This window comes from Podarcis tiliguerta (assembly GCF_965153285.1).
Source record: "Podarcis tiliguerta genome assembly, chromosome: 6".
Classification (NCBI taxonomy): Eukaryota; Metazoa; Chordata; class Lepidosauria; order Squamata; family Lacertidae; genus Podarcis; species Podarcis tiliguerta.
Window position 1 is genome coordinate 36573288 of NC_139539.1, and position 19683 is coordinate 36592970.

Sequence of the window (19683 nt, forward strand, 5' to 3'; positions counted from 1 at the left end):
GGAAGATTCGGGAAACTACATACACACAAAAATAACAAAGTCTAACTTAGCCTAAACTAGAATACTTTATCAACACCATTTGACACCCTGAAGCAGAGGTTCCCAAACTTATTTGGCCTACTACCCCCTTTGCAGAAAATAATAATCAGCATCCTCCTGGAAATCTACCTTTTTTAAGCAAACAGAAAGATGCAGTGACAAATTTGTGTTCTTTAATGTATCTATATTTCCACCTACATCCCACAACATAGTAAAGAAATATGTTGTTGAAAATAAGACTATTTATTAAACTCAACCATAGTAACATTTGCATTACACACAGAAAATTGCAGAGAACTGATTGATCAAAAAGCAGAATATTGACCAAAATGTCTCCACAAGCCTCTGTAATTTATAGAAACAGAAAATGCAAGTGGAAAAAAAAGAGTGTGTGGTTAAGACAGCTAGAAAATTGGGAAGAGGTGTGTGTGTGTGTGTGTGTGTGTGTGTGAGAGAGAGAGAGAGAGAGAGAGAGAGAGAGAGAGAGAGAGAGAGAGAGAACATAGTGGTTCACAGTTTGGAAGATGCTGAGGCAGAGAGTGAGCTAACTGAAGGCACCTTGAGAGTGCAGGGTCTCTCTTTAAGGACCTGGTAGGGTAGTTAATTTGTGGCCTTGTAGGAATGCCTCTTTTCTGCAATTTATGCTCCACTTCAGGGATAGGGAACCTTATTTCAGTCCAAAAGCCATTCTTTTGGGCAACCTTCTGAGGTCAAGGCCAGATGCAAAAGTAGCCAGAGCCATGAATGGAATTTTATCTTTGTAAGAGTAGGCTAATTTCTGCATACACTGAAGCATCCCTCTCAGTCTCCCATCCAGACAAAGGCCTCATCCACACTTACTTTTGCTCCACACTTATTAGGCATCGGTCTTGGCTTTCCAGGCCTGTGTCCATGCAGGTTTTTTTGTTTTTGTTTTGCACTTTCCCCAAGAAAACCCGTATTTTACTGCTGAATTGGAGAAAACAGCAATCCTTGGAAAACCTCTATCTGACAGCAGGAAGAGAAGCCTACAGGGCTGGATTTGGCCCCAAGACCTGAGGTTACCCACCACTGTCCACTCTACTTGTATACAGTAATACCTTGGAAGTCGAATGCCTTGCGACTCGAATGTTTTGGCTCCCAAACGCCCCAAACCCAGAAGTGATTGTTCTGGTTTGCGAACATGCTTTGTAACCTGAACATCCGATGCAGCTTCCACAGCTTCCGATTGACTGCAGGACCTTCCTGCAGCCAATTGGAAGCCGCGTCTCGGTTTCTGAACATTTTGGAAGTCAAACAGACTTCCTGAATGGATTCCATTCGACCTCCGAGATATGACTGTATTACAAAGTCACCATCCATCTCCAGTGGTCTCTCTCGTTCATAAGTGACTAGAAGTGCTACCTTTGGAATGTCTCACCATTCAAGGAAATTGTGAGTGTCTAATAATATTTTTATCAGAAGAAGAAGAAGAAGAAGAAGAAGAGGAGGAGCAATCTGTGAAGCCACAAAACACAAGCAGTACAGTCTGCAATATTTCTATGCAAAGCTCAAATGCATATAAAATTAACATCTCTGGTGCCACCTAACTCTCACCAGACGTCATGGGGTGGAAGCTAACACCACATCCACGTGCGCCAAATTAGAGCTTAAGGGCAGGTTTTTCCCTGGGAAAGGAGCGGAGCAAAGGAAACCTGCCTGGGGTGTGCTTTCTAGGCACGAGACAAGCGGAAGGGTGGACAGGCCCTTACTGACAACACAGTCCCAGGGATCAAGTAACTGTCATTGATTTCACAGGCATGTGGGTAAATGATTGAAGCTAAATTCATTAATCTAAACCAGTCGTGAGGAACCTCTGGCCCTCCAGATGTTGCTGAATTTCAAATCCCCTCAGCCTCAGCAAGCATAGCCAGTGGCCAGGAATAATAGGAGTTGTAGTTCAGCAACTTCTGGTAGACCAAAGTTTTCCCACACCTGCACTACATTAAGCTTTCTAGTTGGTGTCAGGTGTATCTGCCCCAACAGGTAATGGAGGAAACGCAGTAGGAAACAGACATTGCATCCTCCATAGCTATCATAGGCAAGCCGGGGCGGAAATGAGAGCGGCGAGTTTGACTAGAGCTTCAGCGGAGTCCTTTGCTATGCAGTGTGCTTGAAAGTTTCTATATGTTGATATTTAATATTTGTATCTATATTTTTTAAAAATAAATGAGGAAAACAGAATAAAATAAGGCCATCCCTGCCATCCTTTAGCCATGCCAAGCCTTCAAGACCACAGAGGAGATCAGAGTCCGAAAGCAAAGTGTAACTTCCTTTTCAAAGATTCAGTTCCTAAGAATTACAAAGTGCTTATCTGCGGATAAATGTGGCAAGTGGTTCTGAGTCATTTCTGACAGCAAACAATGCTATGGGGTGCTGTGCTGCTGCTCCCTCGTGAAGCTGCAACTGCAGCCAGCTGACAGAATTATTTTGGCTGTGCTTCAGAAGAAGGCTCCCACCTATTCATCCTGGACTCTGTTCACCTCGAGGGGAAAACGTCTTGGTTCCCGAGATGCTTGAGCCTGGGAAAGGAGTTTACATTGCCTTTGAGGCTGTGATTGCAGTGCTGGCTATCCTGGGCAATGTTCTGGTCATTTGGGTCGTGAAGCTAAACCCAGCCTTTCAGAAGACCACCTTCTACTTTGTTATCTCGCTGGCCCTGGCTGATATTGGTGTTGGGCTCGTCATGCCACTGGCTGTCGTAGTCAGCTTAGAAACCAAGATCCACTATTATACCTGTCTTTTCATGTGTTGTCAACTCATGATTTTTACTCAGGCCTCCATCCTGTCCTTGCTCGCCATAGCGATCGACAGATATCTGAGATTACGGCTGCTTACTCGGTGAGTTCTACTTCGTCAGCGACTTATTTCTCGGGGGTGGTTTGCACATTACTGTTTAAATGTTTGGGTGATATAGAAGCAAGAGATTTTAAGGACTAATGGAAGTTGCCTTACACTGAATCAGATTGTTGGTCTCAGTATTGCTTGCACTGATTGGCCGTGGCTCACCAGAGTTTCAGACTTGGGTTCTCTGCCAGCCCAACTTGAAGAAGAAGAAGAGTTTGGATTTGATATCCCGCTTTATCACTACCCGAAGGAGTCTCAAAGCGGCTAACATTCTCCTTTCCCTTCCTCCCCCACAACAAACACTCTGTGAGGTGAGTGGGGCTGAGAGACTTGAAAGAAGTGTGACTGGCCCAAGGTCACCCAGCAGCTGCATGTGGAGGAGCGGAGACGCGAACCCGGTTCCCCAGATTACGAGACTAACGCTCTTAAACCACTACACCACACTGCCTTTCTTGAAGATGCTGCGTATTGAATCTGGCACCTGGTGTGTGGAAAGCAGACGCTCTTCCACTGAGCTGCTGGCCTCCCCCCTTGTTTGCCTTTTCTGTTCCACCTGCTTTTTGCGGATGACCGCTGATTTTTCAGCTGGGTTAAATATATATACTGTGGTACCTAGGGTTACATATGCTTCAGCTTACAGATGCTTCAGGATACAGACTCCGCTAACCCAGAAATAGTACCTCGGGTTAAAAACTTTACTTCAGGATGAGAACAGAAATCGCATGACAGTGGCACGGAGGCAGTGGGAGGCCCCATTAGCTAAAGTGGTGCTTCAGGTTAAGAACAGTTTCAGGTTAAGAACGGACCTCCAGAACGAATTAAGTTCTTAACCCTATGCTCCTTCAAAACAGTTCTAAAATCAACATACAGAGGTGGTTTTAGAACTCTTTTGAAGGAGCATAGTTTTTAACTCTTCAGCTTGGCTTTAAATTAAATAATATGAATACTGTTGCCAATATAAGAATCGTGTTCAAAAGGACGCCATAACTTTCATTTCTGTTTTGCTGTTCCCCATATGATAGAAAGCTTATGCATTTTGTTTAATTTGCCATGCAAAGCATAGTGTAGCCTGAGGTTTTAAGCAAACAGTGATGCAAACTTAGCAAAAAGCAAACATTTGCAATTGTACCATTCGGAAAATTTCTAAAAATAAAAAAGGCATGAGAAATATGGTGCATAGCATGCATGGCTGCATTGGAATAACCCAGTCATGCTCAGACAGAATATGCAATTCCTTTGGGTTGTTTTAAAAAAATATATTAAAAAATCCATCACTTCCAATAGAGATTAATGGTTACATTCAGATGCACAGCCCTCCACAATTATTTATATGAACACAAATATATCTAGCATTCCAATAGTCCTATAAAGGATAGGGTTCCAGTTAGTTTCCAGTTTAAGTAATAATTCCAAAGAACCTTTATCCAATTTCCTGGTAAAGCGTTTGAAACAGAGGAAGTTGCTTTATACTGAGTCAGACCATTGGTTGTCTAGTTCAGGACTGTCCTCACTGACCGGCAGCAGCTGTCCAGGTTTTCAGGTGGGCATCTTTCTCTCTGGAGATGCCAGAGATTGTACCTGGGACCCCTGCATGCAGATTTCCTGCCACTGAGCTACAACCCTTTGGTCCAGAACTTCTCTGTGTCAGCTTTTCCATTAATGCCAATATTTTTCAGTCCTCTTCAAGCCAGTCAGTTGTTTTAAGCTGTCTATTCGCCCTTAGTTCCTTTCAATCATTTCTGCAACCAACAGTAAGATTCTCTGATCAGCTCCCCCTGGCTCTTAAATAATAATAATAATAATAATAATAATAATAATAATAATAATAATAATAATAATTTATTTATACCCCACCCATCTGGCCAGAAAAATATTAAAATATAATAATTCATCAAATATTAAAAGCTTCCCTAATCAGGGCTGCCTTCAGATGTCTTCTAAAAGTCAGAGAGTTGTTTATTTCTTTGACATCTGATGGGAGGGCATTCCACAGGGCGTGCGCCACTACCAAGAAGGCCCTCACTTGCAGTTGTCCAAAATATTCAGAAAAATTATTTAGATAAAAATAAATCAGCAGTTGACTTAATTATTGACATGTTGCCACTATGGTTTTGATGCCCTACACCTAGAAATGTATTCAATGTTTAGTCTGCTTAGACCCCTAAGATATCCAGGAGCAGGAAGGAAGCAAGCTGCTTTCTTTATCACAAGGCTGGAAGGAATCCTGGTAGATTCCTATACAGTGGTACCTCTGGTTGCGAACACCTCTGGTTGAGCACGCCGTGGGTTATGAGCTCCAGTAACCTGGAAGTAGCCGCTCCCGGTTGCAAACTTTGCCCTGGGATGCAAGTGGAAATTGCACGCCGGAGGCACACCTCATGTTATGAGCAGTTTCTGGTTATGTATGGACCTCCGGAACGGATTCCATTTGTAACCAATTCCACTGTAATGGAATTGGGAATGCTACTTCAACCACCAGTGACTTTACACATCTTGTAAATACTGAGCTAGATGGACCAATGGTCTAACTTGAGGTAGGGCAGCTTGCTACCTGTGCCTAGGTTTTATCACACAGCTACCTATTTGCCTCTTCCTCCTCATCCACTTTTGGCCACCCCTGAAGTAGACCACTTCATTGTTTATAATGAGGCATTGTCATTGTGTAAAAGCAGTGAGTGTGCCAGAATAGAAAGGGCACTCCTGAGTAATAGAAGGCTCCTTGGCAGAAGGGCAGGATATAAATTTAATAAACAAGTAAAATATAATAATAATAAAGTGGTCTGAAAGCTTCCTGTGTGGAAGGAATGTTTCCATGGCTAAGATCTTCTCTCAGTACAGTGGTACCTTGGTTCTCAAACACCTTAGTACTCAAACAACTTGGAACCCAAACATTGCAAACCCAGAGGTAAATGTTCTGGTTTGTGGACTTTTTTCAGAAGCCGAATGTGCTCCGTTTTGAGTTATGCTTCTGATTTGAGTGCCACACCTCCATTTTGAGTGTTACTCTTAGGTCTGTTTTTGCTATTTATTTTTGCAGCTTTGCGTGTGTGTGTGTGTGTGTGACTATGTGGAACCCCGTTCAGCTATTGATTGTGTGACTGCAGCACATTGTTTATTGCTTTCATTTTATGGATCAATGGTCTTGTTAGACAGTAAAATTCATGTTAAATTTCTGTTTTAGGGGTTGTTTTTTAAAGTCTGGAATGGATTAATCCATTTTGCATTACTTTCTATGGGAAAGTGAGCCTTGGTTTTGGAACAGACTTCCGGAACAGACTAATTTTGAGAACCAAGGTACCACTGTAGTCCTGCTTTGGGAGGACACAATGCAAGATCATTATCCTCCTCTTCACTAACACGGCTTTCTGCTGGTCTCTCTGAGAAAGCCACAGTCTGTATCACAGTTTAAACATAGCCACTTTAAAGTATCTGTTGCATTTTTGTTGTTGTTGTTAAGTACAGTGGAACCTGGTGTTATGCATCCTTACGAATGCTTTGGGTAATGAGCTCCTCAAACTTGGAAGTAGATGCCCCTTATTGCGAACTTTGCCCTGGGATGCGAGTGGAAGTCACATACTGGTGGCGTGGCAGCAGCGGGAGGCCCCATTGGCGAAAGCGCGCCTCATGTTAAGAACGGTTTCAGCTTAAGGACGGACCTCTGGAAAGAATTAAGTTCATAACCGGAGGTGCCACTGTATTGGTATTTATTGAAAACCAAGTTAGTATATGCAAAATGCTCCAGATCAGCAAAATGCTGTCAATAAATTCAGCCGGATAGTCTCACATTTTATACAGCTTGCCCTTAAAAACCCCCAGTAACAATAAAAAGGAAACAAAAGAAAAACAGCACAATTAAAGCAAAAAGGGGGGCGCTATCAGGAAATAAGACTACCAACATTAGAATCTCTTGCACATTTGATGCGAGTTTGTTTTTCTCTCCTCAAAACAGGTATAGGATTCAAAGCAGTCAGAAAAAAATCCGTGGGGCTCTGGCAGCAATCTGGCTCTTGTCGCTGCTGGTGGGATTTGTCCCGTTTGGATGGGCACAACCAAAACCAGAAAACTCTGATTTCATTAACTGTACATTCACAAATGTGATAAAAATGGAATACATGATATACTTGAGCTTCTTTGCCGGAACCCTCATCCCACTGATTGTCATGTGCATCCTTTATGCAAAGATCTTCTGCCTCATCCGCACAAAGCTACAGCCCTGTTCAATGAATGTCAACGGGCAAAAGTCATTTTATAGGCAGGAGTTCAGAACAGCCAAGTCATTGGCCCTGGTCCTCTTCTTATTTGCTGTTTGTTGGCTGCCACTGTGCATGCTGAACTGCATCGAGCATTTCAGCCAAATACAGAACTTAAAGCCTTTCACATACATGGGCATCCTTCTCACGCATTCCAACTCGGTCATGAATCCCATCGTCTACACTTTCAGGATAAAGAAGTTCCGGGAAACTTGCATCCAGATTTTAAGAACCTATATCGTGCACAAGGATCCGGAAGATGCTACATCGCCCAGTGCAACTACATCTGAACACTCATAGCTGCCTCACGCAGATGAAGACCATTGGCCTTGTCTAGCTTTATGTCTTCTGCCCTAAGATACAATAAAGTTACTGACAGGGGAGCTATTGCTTCCCAAGACTTTATGTAACAGCTGTTTTGGTCTGCAGCAGTCAAGAGATCTGTTCAGAAACAAACTCAACCTCCCTTGTTAATGCCTGCTGTTCACTGCTGTAGCATCCAGTAACACAGCTGGCAGTCCGAGGTTCTGTCAACCCACATCTGCTGTGTTCTGGTTCTACATATACATTTTGGCCGAACAAGAAGCTGTCAAAGATGTGCCAGTATTGGCATAGTGTGTCAAATGCACATATTCAATAAACCATTTCCAATCTTTTATAGTTTGTCATGATTTCTTATTTTTCCAGTAAGTTTCACCATTTCTGCATAGTCCATGAGTTTTTGTATCCAATCTTCTTTCGTCGGGACTTCTTATTTTGGGCATTCTTGCCACTGTAGTCACATACATGAATAAATTCCTATACTCTTTAGGTAGTTCTACCCCTAGAATTCCCAGGAGGAAAGCTTCTGGTTGTTTTTTTTACAAATGTTATTTTAAACATATTTTTCAATTCATTACATATTTCCCAGTAAACTTTAACCTTACTGCAAAGACCACCACATATGCTAGAAAGTACCTTCTTTCTCTTTACATTTCCAACACTTACTTGATTTTGATTTAAACATTTTTGCCAGTTTACTCGGTATTGAGCGCCGCAACCCCAGAGTCGGTCAAGACTGGACCTAATGGTCAGGAGTCCCTTTACATTTTATAAAACATTTTCATAGTTTTCTCTTAAACCATAGCATGCTGTAAATTTTATATCCGTATTCCACAATCATTCCCATGCTTCCATATCTATATTGTATCCAATATCTATTGCCCAAGGTATCATTGAAGATTTTACTTGCTCATCCTGTTTTCCAATCCAATAGTATCTTATAAATTTTAGAAGGAACTTTAATATTACATTCCAACAGATGTTTGTGATATTTGTTCCCCAAACCCTCATTTCTTATCTGTCTTAAATACTTCAAATAATATTGTATCCATGTTAACTTTCCTGATTAAATCCTTAAATTCTTTTATTAAAATACCATCACTGCTAAAACTCTTCTGTTTTGAAAAATGTACTCTACTGCTTTGATCTCTATTGACAGGCATTTGATGTTATGAAGAAGCATTAAATGTTTCTGAATGTCTCAGTGGAAAGCAAGCTCTTGTAAAGGTAGGCACAGCCATGAGCACTGTATGTTGGCTGTGTAAAACGTGCTGTGAACTTGGTGGTACAGGATGTGTCAGAAAATGCTGCTATGTGCAGAAATTTTCTGAGTGAAATACCTGACATGATCACTTGTGTATAAACTTCACCCAAACATTTTCAACAGGGAGAATATAAATCTGAGACAATTCCACCCCACAAAAAAGACCGTTCGAGCAGATTTCTCATAGCTAGTGGCTTTAATTATAGGTAACCGAGTTGATTGAGAATGTACTGAGACCCTGGTGCAAAAGTAGTTCTGATCACAGACCATCAAGATAGCATTATCTGAGAGGGCCTACTCTTCCTAGATGCAGAATGTGTGCATATGTTGATGTTGGGTGTGATCCTCACCAATCTGAACCTTCTAAGGATTTCTACAGGAAAATATTTTATGCAATCATGAAGAATACCAACGGCAGTTTACATAATCACTTTCCTTCATATGTGTACCAACATACGAGCATAGGGGATGATGTATGATGACAGCACACATGTTCTAAGCTTATAGAAAAGTGATTTGGATGCTATCAGATTACAGCTTCATGATAATATGCTGATGGGTATCACCAGGGAGCAGATCAGAATGTGGTTGATCTTCAGAATGTGGTTGATCTTCTCAGTGGGGAACAAGGAAACATCTGCATGAGCTACTGTAAGCAACAGATTATCGGAGTAAGCCTTACCTCACAGGTGTCCTCCTGTACGTAAGAAAGGCCATTATTGTGCCTTCGTAAAATAAAGACCTCTTTACCAATAATCACATGGCACTTCTTCATGGACATAAAGAGATCTTTAGGAAATTAATGTTAAAACTAGTAAGTTCATTCCAAGAGCACAAATCAGAATACAGTGGTCCCCGCAAGATGAATGCCTCGCAAGACGGAAAACCCGCTAGACGAAAGGGTTTTCTGTTTTGGAGGTGCTTCGCAGGACGAATTTGCTATGGGCTTGCTTCGCAAGACGAAAATGTCTTGCGATTCCTGGGGGTTTTTTTCCCGTTCCCGACCCCCTTTATCTAAGGCACTAAGCTGCTAATAGCCTTTTAGCAGCTAATCCGCTAATCCCTTAAGCCTTTAATAGCCGCTAATAGCTGCTAAACCGCTAATAGCGCTAATCCGCTAATGGGCTTGCTTCGCAAGACGAAAAAACTGCTAGACGAAAAGACTCACGGAACGGATTCTTTTCGTCTTGCGAGGCACCACTGTAACTACGTTCAGCGTGGAATAAGTCTATAACGATGTTTAAGTGCAAGATTGTTTGCATTGCTCCATCATAACCAGAGGGTTGTGCATAGATGAGATACGTTTAAGGCAATAGGTAGTGAAAATACAGGTTTTTCACTAATCATAGAAATGAATGCTGCACTAAGGGAAATTGGGTATAGGTTAGGGTTGCCATATGTCCAGAAAATCCCAGACATGTCCTCGGGGGGGGGGGGGTAACATTTCAAAGGAAATGTCTGGGTTTGGAGTTTTTTCGGGGGGGGGGGGGGGCTTGGGCAGCTCTGCACGCCACAGCTGCTGCCAGCCCAAGCTGCGTAAAGAGGCATGTGCGAGTGGGGGCAGCCCTGCATGCCCGTTTCCCTGGCTCGGGCTGGCAGCAGCTCAGGCTGTCCTCTTTTTTGCTCTTCAAGATATGAAACCCTAGTATAGGTAGGGATACAAAAGTTGGGAAGATATGAGGGGCGGGGGAAGATGCTTGTAAGAGCAAGGGAGGAGGAAATAGATTTTTTAAAAAATTAAAAAGGGATTGCATTGTTAATTCAAAGTGAATAGCTTTCAGCTTATTGTCTTTTTCTGCCTGCTACTTAAGATGTACAGGGTTGCAGAGTGAGATGAGGCAAAACATCGTTTCCTTCATTCTACCTCTTGCCATTAGTTGCTCAAATTATACACACTTTCCTGATTATTTCTATGTGAGAGGAAACTGGAGTTAATGGAACACCCGAAAGAAATTTAACTCCGAAGCTGTCAGAGAGAAAGCCCAAGAAAAAGGTATATATGTTTTAATTAAGATTTGCCATCATATGGTTTAAGAGGTCATAATTGTGTTTAAACAGTTGCCTGTGCAGACTTTGACAATGCCTTCAGGTCCATGATGCACTTAGCAATGCTCTCCTTCTCCTGCAATACAGAAACAAATGAATGCTTTAAGAAACTTGGAAGGAAAAAAGCTTCATGGAGAATGACATGAGCAATTTTATTTGAAATCATACCACACTGAATCGATATGCTATAGCTAACTAATTATTTCATAACTCAGTATTTAGTCCCTTCCTTAGAATAAAGATTAAAATTGTGCAGGAATAAAAAGCTTGAGACCCAGGCGCCTACTTAGGCTACACATAATATCACACAAAAAAAGGGTGAGAGCACAGCTACGTGTTTTTAAAATAATGCTTTAGGGCCCATAAAAGCAAAAAATAAATTAAAGACCAACCCCGATGTTTGACAAGATCTGAACGCACACCTAATCCTCCCCACTCCAAAAAAGCTACCAATCCTATGATTGGTACAAGTCTCACATAGACTGTTATCGAAGAACAAGATTCGTCTCTGTTCCTTTTCTTTAGGGAACAGGCAGACACTGAGATTAGTCTTTACACCTCCCATTCAAATGCCTGGCTATTCTTCGGTTCCAACAAGTTCCCGGATCCTCCACACCAGTGCCCCAAGACACTGCTTTTGCAATCTCTTCCAATGGAAACTTTGAAAAAAACAGATGTGCAGCATCTTGAACATTAATCATATCATAGGGACACACAAACCCTCCAGTAGGTTAGGTACAAACTTATTTTGTACTGTGGAGGTAACTGCAAGGGGAAACCTATAGAGAAGCCTGCTCCAAGTACCTGTTGGGCTGTAATACTCTGCCGAACGTTTTGCTCAACCCAGTTGATCATGTGATTTTGTTCCATATTCCGCTTGAGATGCTGTATTGCCACATGATAATCCAGCCGCTTCTTCACTTCTGTGTATACAGTAAACAGCCTCTCTCTGTAGTTTGTCTCAAGCATTAGAGCAACATTGTTCTAGAAAAGCAAGAAATGAAATCACTTTTCCATTGTGGGCACTCTGACTACAGTATTTCTGCGAAATGAACATGCGGTATGTGCACAAAATCTTGTATTTCTTCCATTTAAATAATTTACAAATATAAATCAACAAAAAAACAGCCTATTACTATAATAGGGCCAAGTGGAATACACTATACCAGCATGCCTTTAACTCTATGTAAAATATTTTCCCCAGTAGCCTCTAGTCATATATAGTCTGGTACCACTTATATTTGAATTTTTGTATGATTCTTCAGATTAGAGCACAACTGTCTGACATTATTTAAGTTCCAGTTCCACAAACAGCAAGGAAATACATGTCCTAAATGTTTTCCAGGTTTTTTGTACTAATAATGTTTATCAATCAATCCCCAGATAGATATTTTTGAATTATTCCTTAACCACAGTACATGGACAGTACTTCATCTTCGAAACCCTAAGCTACCTAAAAAAGCAAAATAAAAAGCATGTTGTATCTGTAAATACTGGTTTAGGGTAGGGGATTAACAGGTGCATCACCATCCATTTTCTCTAACACATTTTCAAACAATAATTTAATTCTGACTGGAGTGTTATCCTATAAACATGAATGTGTAATTTATATTTGATTTCATATATTCCTTTCTGTTTGAAGATTTAAGTCACTTAGTGTTCTACTGAAATATTTAACTTTTAACTAACTAAATGGGATAGGTATCGCTACACAGAAGTCCCATTAAATTCAATGGAACTTGCTCCCTTATGATTGTGCATATGATTGCGAGCACAAGTCACTGATCCTGATTCACAAAGGTTGAAATTCCATTTTTTGTTGACAGCGCTAAATGTTTTAATCATAAATCTCATCATCATGATATCCTGATGTTAATAGCATATGTTATAGCTAATTTAGCTAAACAAATTATTATAAATTTCTAGTGATACCGCAATTACCATCTCTTTTTCATATTGGGCAGATATATATTTTAAAGGCACTTAGAATATTTCTGTTCAGAACTCCAGAACTGCTACCATAGGATGGAGCAAGCTAGTTTTCTCTTGCTGCGGAGCGTAGGACCCAAACCAATGACTTCAAGAAAGGAGATTCCAACTAAACATCAGGAAGAACTTTATGACAGCAACAGCTGTTTGACAGTGGAACAGACTCCCACAACATGTGGTGGACTCCCCTTCCTTGGAGGCTTTTAAGCAGAGGTTGGGTGGCGACCTGTCATGGATGCCTTGCAGGTGGTTGGGCGTGATGACCCTTGGGTCCCCCTGCAACTCTACAATTCTATGACTGACAGTAGTGAAGCAAAGCAAAGCATCAGAGGCATGTTAAAGCTACTATTACATTTTTAAAAGTTTGCTATCTAAACATTGTACAAGAACTACTTCTTCAATAACAGTGGGTGACAACCAACTGCAGCACCCACTCGCACAACATCCATGCCACTAGTAGGAGCCTAATTCTTGCTATACTGCAGCAGCCAAATTCAAAGAATGGTTTGCATTAGTGACTGGTGTAATCCATGCAACATTTTCTATTATTATTATTATTATTATTATTATTATTATTATTATTATTATCACCCTCACTGACAACTAAACTTGTGCAACAATGTCAACTCTCAGACTTGTGCCAATGGTGCCCTGGATCTCACAAACTGTGTATTTATTTTAATACTTTACCCGCTTGGTATCAAAGAGATAGTGACGACCCTCCACTCTCCACTGCTCTTTCTTCTCCTCTTCAATAGCCGTAGTGTGTTCAGCTATCATGTCATTTTTCACGGCTGTTGCTTGTGCTATAGCATCCTGAAATAAAAAACAAGCTAGTTTGACCTTCAGAGAAATCCAGTTTTGCACTCACATCATGCACTTTCCCCTTGATGCGATGTTGAAAAAAAGCCATTGTGTAATTGTTATGACGGTAACAATTATATTGAATATTAGCAGGATTCAAGGCGTGGTGTAGTGGTTAGAGTGCTGGACTAGGACCTGTGAGACCAGGGTTCAAATCCCCACTTGGCCTTGGGCCAATCATTCACTGCCTCCCAGCCTAACATGCCTTACAGGATTGTTGTGGGCATGAAATGAGGATGAAATGTATACCACCTTGAGCTCTTTGGAGAAAAAGGTGTGGCATAAATGAAATAAATAAATAAGCAAGCACATGCAATTCTACTGCAGAGAGGTATTTTTAAGTGTAGTATACCCTCTTCACCATTTGCATAGGAAAAAATAATAATACATTGAGACCTGCCCAATCTCTTCTAAAATGACCTCATTCTAATTCAGTTAATTTGTAATCACTGAATGCCATGTTCAGACAGCATGCCTAGTAACGGCATGAAAACCGACTATCTAACTCATTTGGGAGGTACTTATACAGTGGTACCTTGCTTCTTAAACAGCTTAGTTGTTGAACAAATCAGCTCCCAAATGCCGCAAACCCAGAAGTGTTCCAGTTTGCGAAAGTTTTTTGGAAGCTGAATGTCCGATGTGGCTTCCGCTTAAATGCAGGAAGCTTGGTTTTCAAACAGTTTCGGGAGCTGAACGGACTCCCAGAACGGGTTAATTTCGAGAACCAAGTTATCACTGTACTGAACATTAGAAAACTCAATCTCTCCGGATGTCTTGAGACTGCATATGATTATTACTGTGGTTATTACCACAGCACATCAGTGATGAGGCTACAAAATAATGAAGGAGTGTTGAAGTGCACTAAAAACTGCAATTATATTACAATAAAACTGCACTCCTATGCATAGTGAGAGCAAGCCACATGGAAATTAGTGGGGCTTACCTTTCAGTAAAGAGGCATAGGACTGCATGGTGAAGGGATGGTATGGTGCTGAACTGGGAGCTACTCCTTAATTGATCACATTATTTACAAGGAAAAGACATGACTCACATTTTGACTGACAGCATCCTATATATAGTATGCTGAGCTGTATCCTTTTTAAAAAATTAATTTTAACATGTGAACTCTTTTACTGAGTAGCAATAAACGTGCTGTCTTACCTCATTGAGTTTGTCAGCAATAGCTGCTACATCTGGACCGTACTTCTTAATTATGTAGATGAGAATACCCACCATAACACCTCCAGCTATTGTTTCATGGTTAATTACGTAAAGTTCCTTCGAGAGCATATAAAGCAGAAGCCCAGTCCCAAGCATATAGGGGCCTAAAAGCAAGCAAATCAACACCATTACACAAGACGATAGAGAAATTCAGTATAAAGGAAATTTGCCTTAATATTGAATATGCTCCCCTTCCTGAACATGAGATCTGTCAGGGGAAATAACTCAGTTGCCCTTCAACTGTGACACACAAACAAGAAAACAAAAGCCCTAACTAAGTTATCAGAGGTGCTACTTCTTTCAAAACCACATTACAATCTAGTAACTAATTGAAATTTATGATGCTTGCATTATCACCCTTTTAACACACTCTTTTCTTTTTTAGAGAAAGATAAGGGAAGGAAGGAGATATAAACTTGTACACATGTACTACAGCTCCCTTTTGCAATGTCAGCCATATCTGTGACAGCCACTGTTCTAGATAGAGATTACAGTCATTGCTCAAAATAAAGACAAAATGAGTGATAAACACAGACAATTTTAGTTGAAATAGGAAATGCAACGCAAATTTCTAAAGGCACACATCTATTCTGAGGTACTTTTCCTTATGCTGGCTGTAAGTTATTATCAACACAACATACTTCAGAAGATAATATGTAACCTCATCGTTAGCAGAGGCTGTGTTTTGTGGACTTCAGTTCAAAAACTGGATATAAATATATTAAATAATACTTTTTAAATATAAGTTTCTTACTAAGAACTGGCATTTGCAAAGAGTTTACTCATGCAGGCATGCTAACCTGTGACTCCTGTTTTAGGGTATAAGAACTGGAAAATTTCTTCAGGGAATATTCCATGGCGGACTTTTCCTCCTGTCTCTGGAAGAGGTGGCACAGGAGCCAAGTGTTGCTGACTTGTGTGAAGTGGTCGGAATATTTGCACTGCCCTGCAATGAAGAAAAGGATTCCATATTTCCAAATCCTTCCCCAAAAAAGGTTATACTTGTGGCTAAATAGAAATCAATAGCTTCAGGATATTCAGTAATCATGTTTTACTTTATTTTTTAAATCTATCCTATCTTACCTTCATTAAGGAGCTCTAAGCTGTTAGCAGCTTTGAGTTACAAATCAATCCAATGTAAAAGAACATTATCAAATATTATAATAACAGAATCAGTAAACAAAACAGATTTCTCAACTGAGCTTTCTCCAAAGGCATATTTAAGGATTCAGGTCTTCACTGGGCATTATAAGGTATATACAGTAGTGACAACGTACGTCTCCCTAGGAATTCCAAAGCATCACGGTCACATCCAAAAACCGTGCAAGATGTAGCACTTGGAAAAGGCTCCAAATTCTCCAAAATCATGCATAAAAAGTAATGTCCCATTATATTTATGCTTTCATCTTATGCAAGCATAACTTAATAGCAGACTAAAAATTGTGGTGGAGAAAAAGCAATCACAGAGAGACGGGAAGGGCTAAACTTCAAGAACAAAGATAGCAACACCAAAACAAACCACTTTTAACATGGAAAAGCATGTTTCCAATGTGCCTAAACTAGACAGTCCTTTGAAGTTTGGTATCCCAGTGAAGAGAGAGCACTACGTGTGCCTCACACTGAATCACAACATGTTGTAAAAATTTTCAGTTTAGAAGTTGCTTGCTACAGTAGAAGCAAGCAGAAGCAGTAGAAGCAAGCTGCAACTTGGTGATAAAAAAATTAAAGGGCCCTTTGGCACCTTAAAGCACAGATTACAGTCCATTTTAACTGTTATTCTCAGTTGCGCGCACACACACACATATACACACAAAAAATTATTTGGGGGTGGGGGAACGTAAAAAGTGAGATCAGAGGGAAATGAAATGCAGAAAAATACATTGCATGTATAAATTCATAGTAGTGTTGTAACTGAAATTATAGAAATAAAATTAAAAGTTGAAATGTGTGTGAGCGAGTGAAGGCTGCAATGTGAAAGCTTATTTGCAAAAGAACCATGAGAACACAACAGAACGAAATATATATATGAACTATTGCTATAATCGTTAAGGACAAAGGAAGGATGTACAGAGCTGCCTTCAGATGTCTTCTAAAAGTCAGATAGATGTTTATTCCTTGACATCTGATGGGAGGGTGCTCCACAGGGCGGGCGCCACTACCAAGAAGACCCTCTGCTGATTCCCTGTAGCTTCACTTCTCAAAATGAGGGAACTGCCATAAGCCCCTCAGAGCTGGATCTCAAGCGTCTGGGCTGAACGCTGAGGGTGGAGATGCTCCTTCAGCTATAGAGGCAATGTAACCAAATTACTTTCCGTTTTAGTTACTCAAGACTTTTCGAAGAACTCAACAGACTTCAGGATGATCTACCTGTTCAGGAGATGGAGGCTTCCCCTAAACTGTGCTATATGGCAGCCTTCTGAGTCAGTAGTCATACCTCGGGTTACAGATGCTTCAGTTTGCGTGTTTTCGGGTTGCATACAGCGCTGAACCCAGAAGTACCGGAACGGGTTACTTCCGGGTTTCGGCACTCGTGCTTTGTGCATGCGCAGAAGACCAAATCGCGACCCGCGCAGACGCGGGTTGTGAATGTGCCTCCCGCACTGATCATGTTCGCAACCCGAGTGTCCACTGTACATTATACCAGTGGTAGCGAAGCTTTGGCACATGTGCCAAAGGTGGCACTCAGCGCCAAAGCAGGGCCATTGCTGGGGGCTGACAAAGTGGACGGCCATTCCCCCCTCCCATGCCACTGCAAGCGGCAAATGCTCCTTAGAGTGTCGGGGAGTTGCGCGCCCACCAATCAGCTGGCATGGAAAGTGGGGAGGGGAGCAGGGGAGCGACGTGTCTCTGGGCAAGAGAGAGAGCACCCACACAGAAAGGGACATGCGTGCGACTTGCCTGCCACACCTCCTGCTCTGGGCTGGGAGGGAGGAGCGCTGCTTTTCAGGGCTCCTGAAAGACGCAAGCAGGAGATTCTCTGTGGCGATAGTGTGGATGACTGGCGGCTGTGTCAAGGGCTGTTTTCTATTGGCTGCAGTTGTGGCAATTTGGCGGTTGATTTGTGGCTGCCAGCGGTGAGCGTGGAAACGTTAGGTGTGTTTGGCGACTTGTGCAATGGTAAGCAATCCCCCCCCCCAAAAGCTCAAAAACTCTTGGCAATCTCCCCCCATTTTCTTAATATGGAATCCCCAAATATGGTAATATATTATTTATACCCCACCCATCTGGCTGGGTTTATTTATCTGTCTATATTTATTTGTATGTGTGCACACAATCAATATTATCCCATATTAAAAATTGGGAGAAGGAGGGTGGCTCTTAGTACAGCCTTCCAGTGTACACTAGTGGCCTGATGGCGCATAACACTACTTTTTTTTCCTTTATACCAGTGCTTTTTTTTCTATGGGGACGCATACCCCTAAACATTTTGTAAATTTAACAGAATAAGAAATTTACTGTATTTATTTTCCCCATTTAGAACTGTATTTATTTTTCCCGATGGTGATTTTCTTGAGTCAAAATGAGAGTATCCCTAAACATTTTTCTTTAGAAAAAAGGCACTGAGTTATACCATAAAATTATCTATCTGTGGAAAGGGTTACATTAACCCTAATGTATGAGTTGTGTTTTTTTTCTAAACTAAAACCTCAGTATCCAGTTTAAATTGCCGAGTTCGGACGCGGGTGGCGCTGTGAGTTAAAGCCTCAGTGCCTAGGGCTTGCCGATCGTAAGGTCAGCAGTTCGAATCCCCGTGGCGGGGTGCGCTCCAGCTGTTCGGTCCCAGCGCCTGCCAACCTAGCAGTTCGAAAGCACTCCCAGGTGCAAGTAGATAAATAGGGACCGCTTACTAGCGGGAAGGTAAACGGCGTTTCCGTGTGCGGCTCTGGCTCGCCAGAGCAGCAATGTCACGCTGGCCACGTGACCCGGAAGTGTCTTCGGACAGCGCTGGCCCCCGGCCTCTTTGAGTGAGATGGGCGCACAACCCTAGAGTCTGTCAAGACTGGCCCGTACGGGCAGGGGTACCTTTACCTTTATAAGTCGGTTTTGGGTTGCAGAATGGGCACTCGGTCTCTAAAAGGTTCGCCACCACTGCATTATACCAGTATCATTGAATTGCACCTTTCCGCTTCTTGTGGCCTGGATTCGCGTTCCCACCATGCATAATCCCTGCGAGTTTTTACGACGACCTGCGTCGCTGCGGCCTCCTGTAGAAGCCTAACCTCCTCTTTATTCCCTGTGCTTTTCCCGGAAAAAAGCAGCTGCTTCCTCCCCCTCTTCTTCCTATTCCAAGGCCACCCTCCTCACCACCTGCATTCACTCACCCTACGGACAGAGCGGGCGCCAAGCTCTTCAGGCCACCAGCCGGGGCTGCGGGAGGCAAGAACAAGAGAGTCAAAGCACAGCCCCCCGAAACCCAACAGCCCGGCCGCCCGCCCGCCCTGCAGCCCCCGCTTTACCCAGGGCGCGCACGGCCAAACGAGACAACATCGCGGCTGCCGCTGTTCCCGCCGCCCTCTCCGTCCCTGTGACCCTCCCGGCGAAGAGAACTCAAGATGGCAGCCTCCGTGGAGGAGGTCTCGCGAGAGGTCTCGCCTTCTTCGCCGTGGTTTTCTGGACCTATCGGAACAGCTGGGCCGAGAGGACCAATGCGGCGAGCGTCACCGCGGAGACGGAGCGGAGAATCGCGCGAGAACAAAAGGGGGGGCGGGAGAGAGAGAGCTAGAGCTAAGAGGAATAGAGTTGCCGCAGGGGTTGAACTTCGGGTATTGCCTCCCACGGGCAACGATAGGAAGCGGTGGACAATCCGCATTTGCAGCATTGCCT

The 19683-nt window shown here is 42.3% G+C and overlaps 2 protein-coding genes across 2 annotated transcripts; one reads left to right on the forward strand and one right to left on the reverse strand.

Annotated features, from left to right (window-relative positions):
• Positions 1-462: 462 nt before the first annotated feature.
• Positions 463-7812, forward strand: LOC310679361 (adenosine receptor A3-like). The gene is made up of 2 exons (XM_083444561.1): positions 463-2898; positions 6854-7812. The coding sequence occupies exons 1-2, from the start codon at positions 2570-2572 to the stop codon at positions 7452-7454; spliced, it is 930 nt and encodes a 309-aa protein (XP_083300687.1). The 5' UTR covers positions 463-2569; the 3' UTR covers positions 7455-7812.
• A 2915-nt stretch (positions 7813-10727) lies between these two features.
• On the reverse strand, positions 10728-19471 carry ATP5PB (ATP synthase peripheral stalk-membrane subunit b). The gene is made up of 7 exons (XM_083444582.1): positions 19317-19471; positions 19182-19227; positions 15660-15805; positions 14800-14963; positions 13465-13590; positions 11590-11769; positions 10728-10861 (listed from the first exon to the last, which is right to left on the reverse strand). Exons 1-7 carry the CDS (start codon positions 19345-19347, stop codon positions 10790-10792), a joined length of 765 nt encoding a protein of 254 aa, XP_083300708.1. The 5' UTR covers positions 19348-19471; the 3' UTR covers positions 10728-10789.
• Positions 19472-19683: the final 212 nt, after the last annotated feature.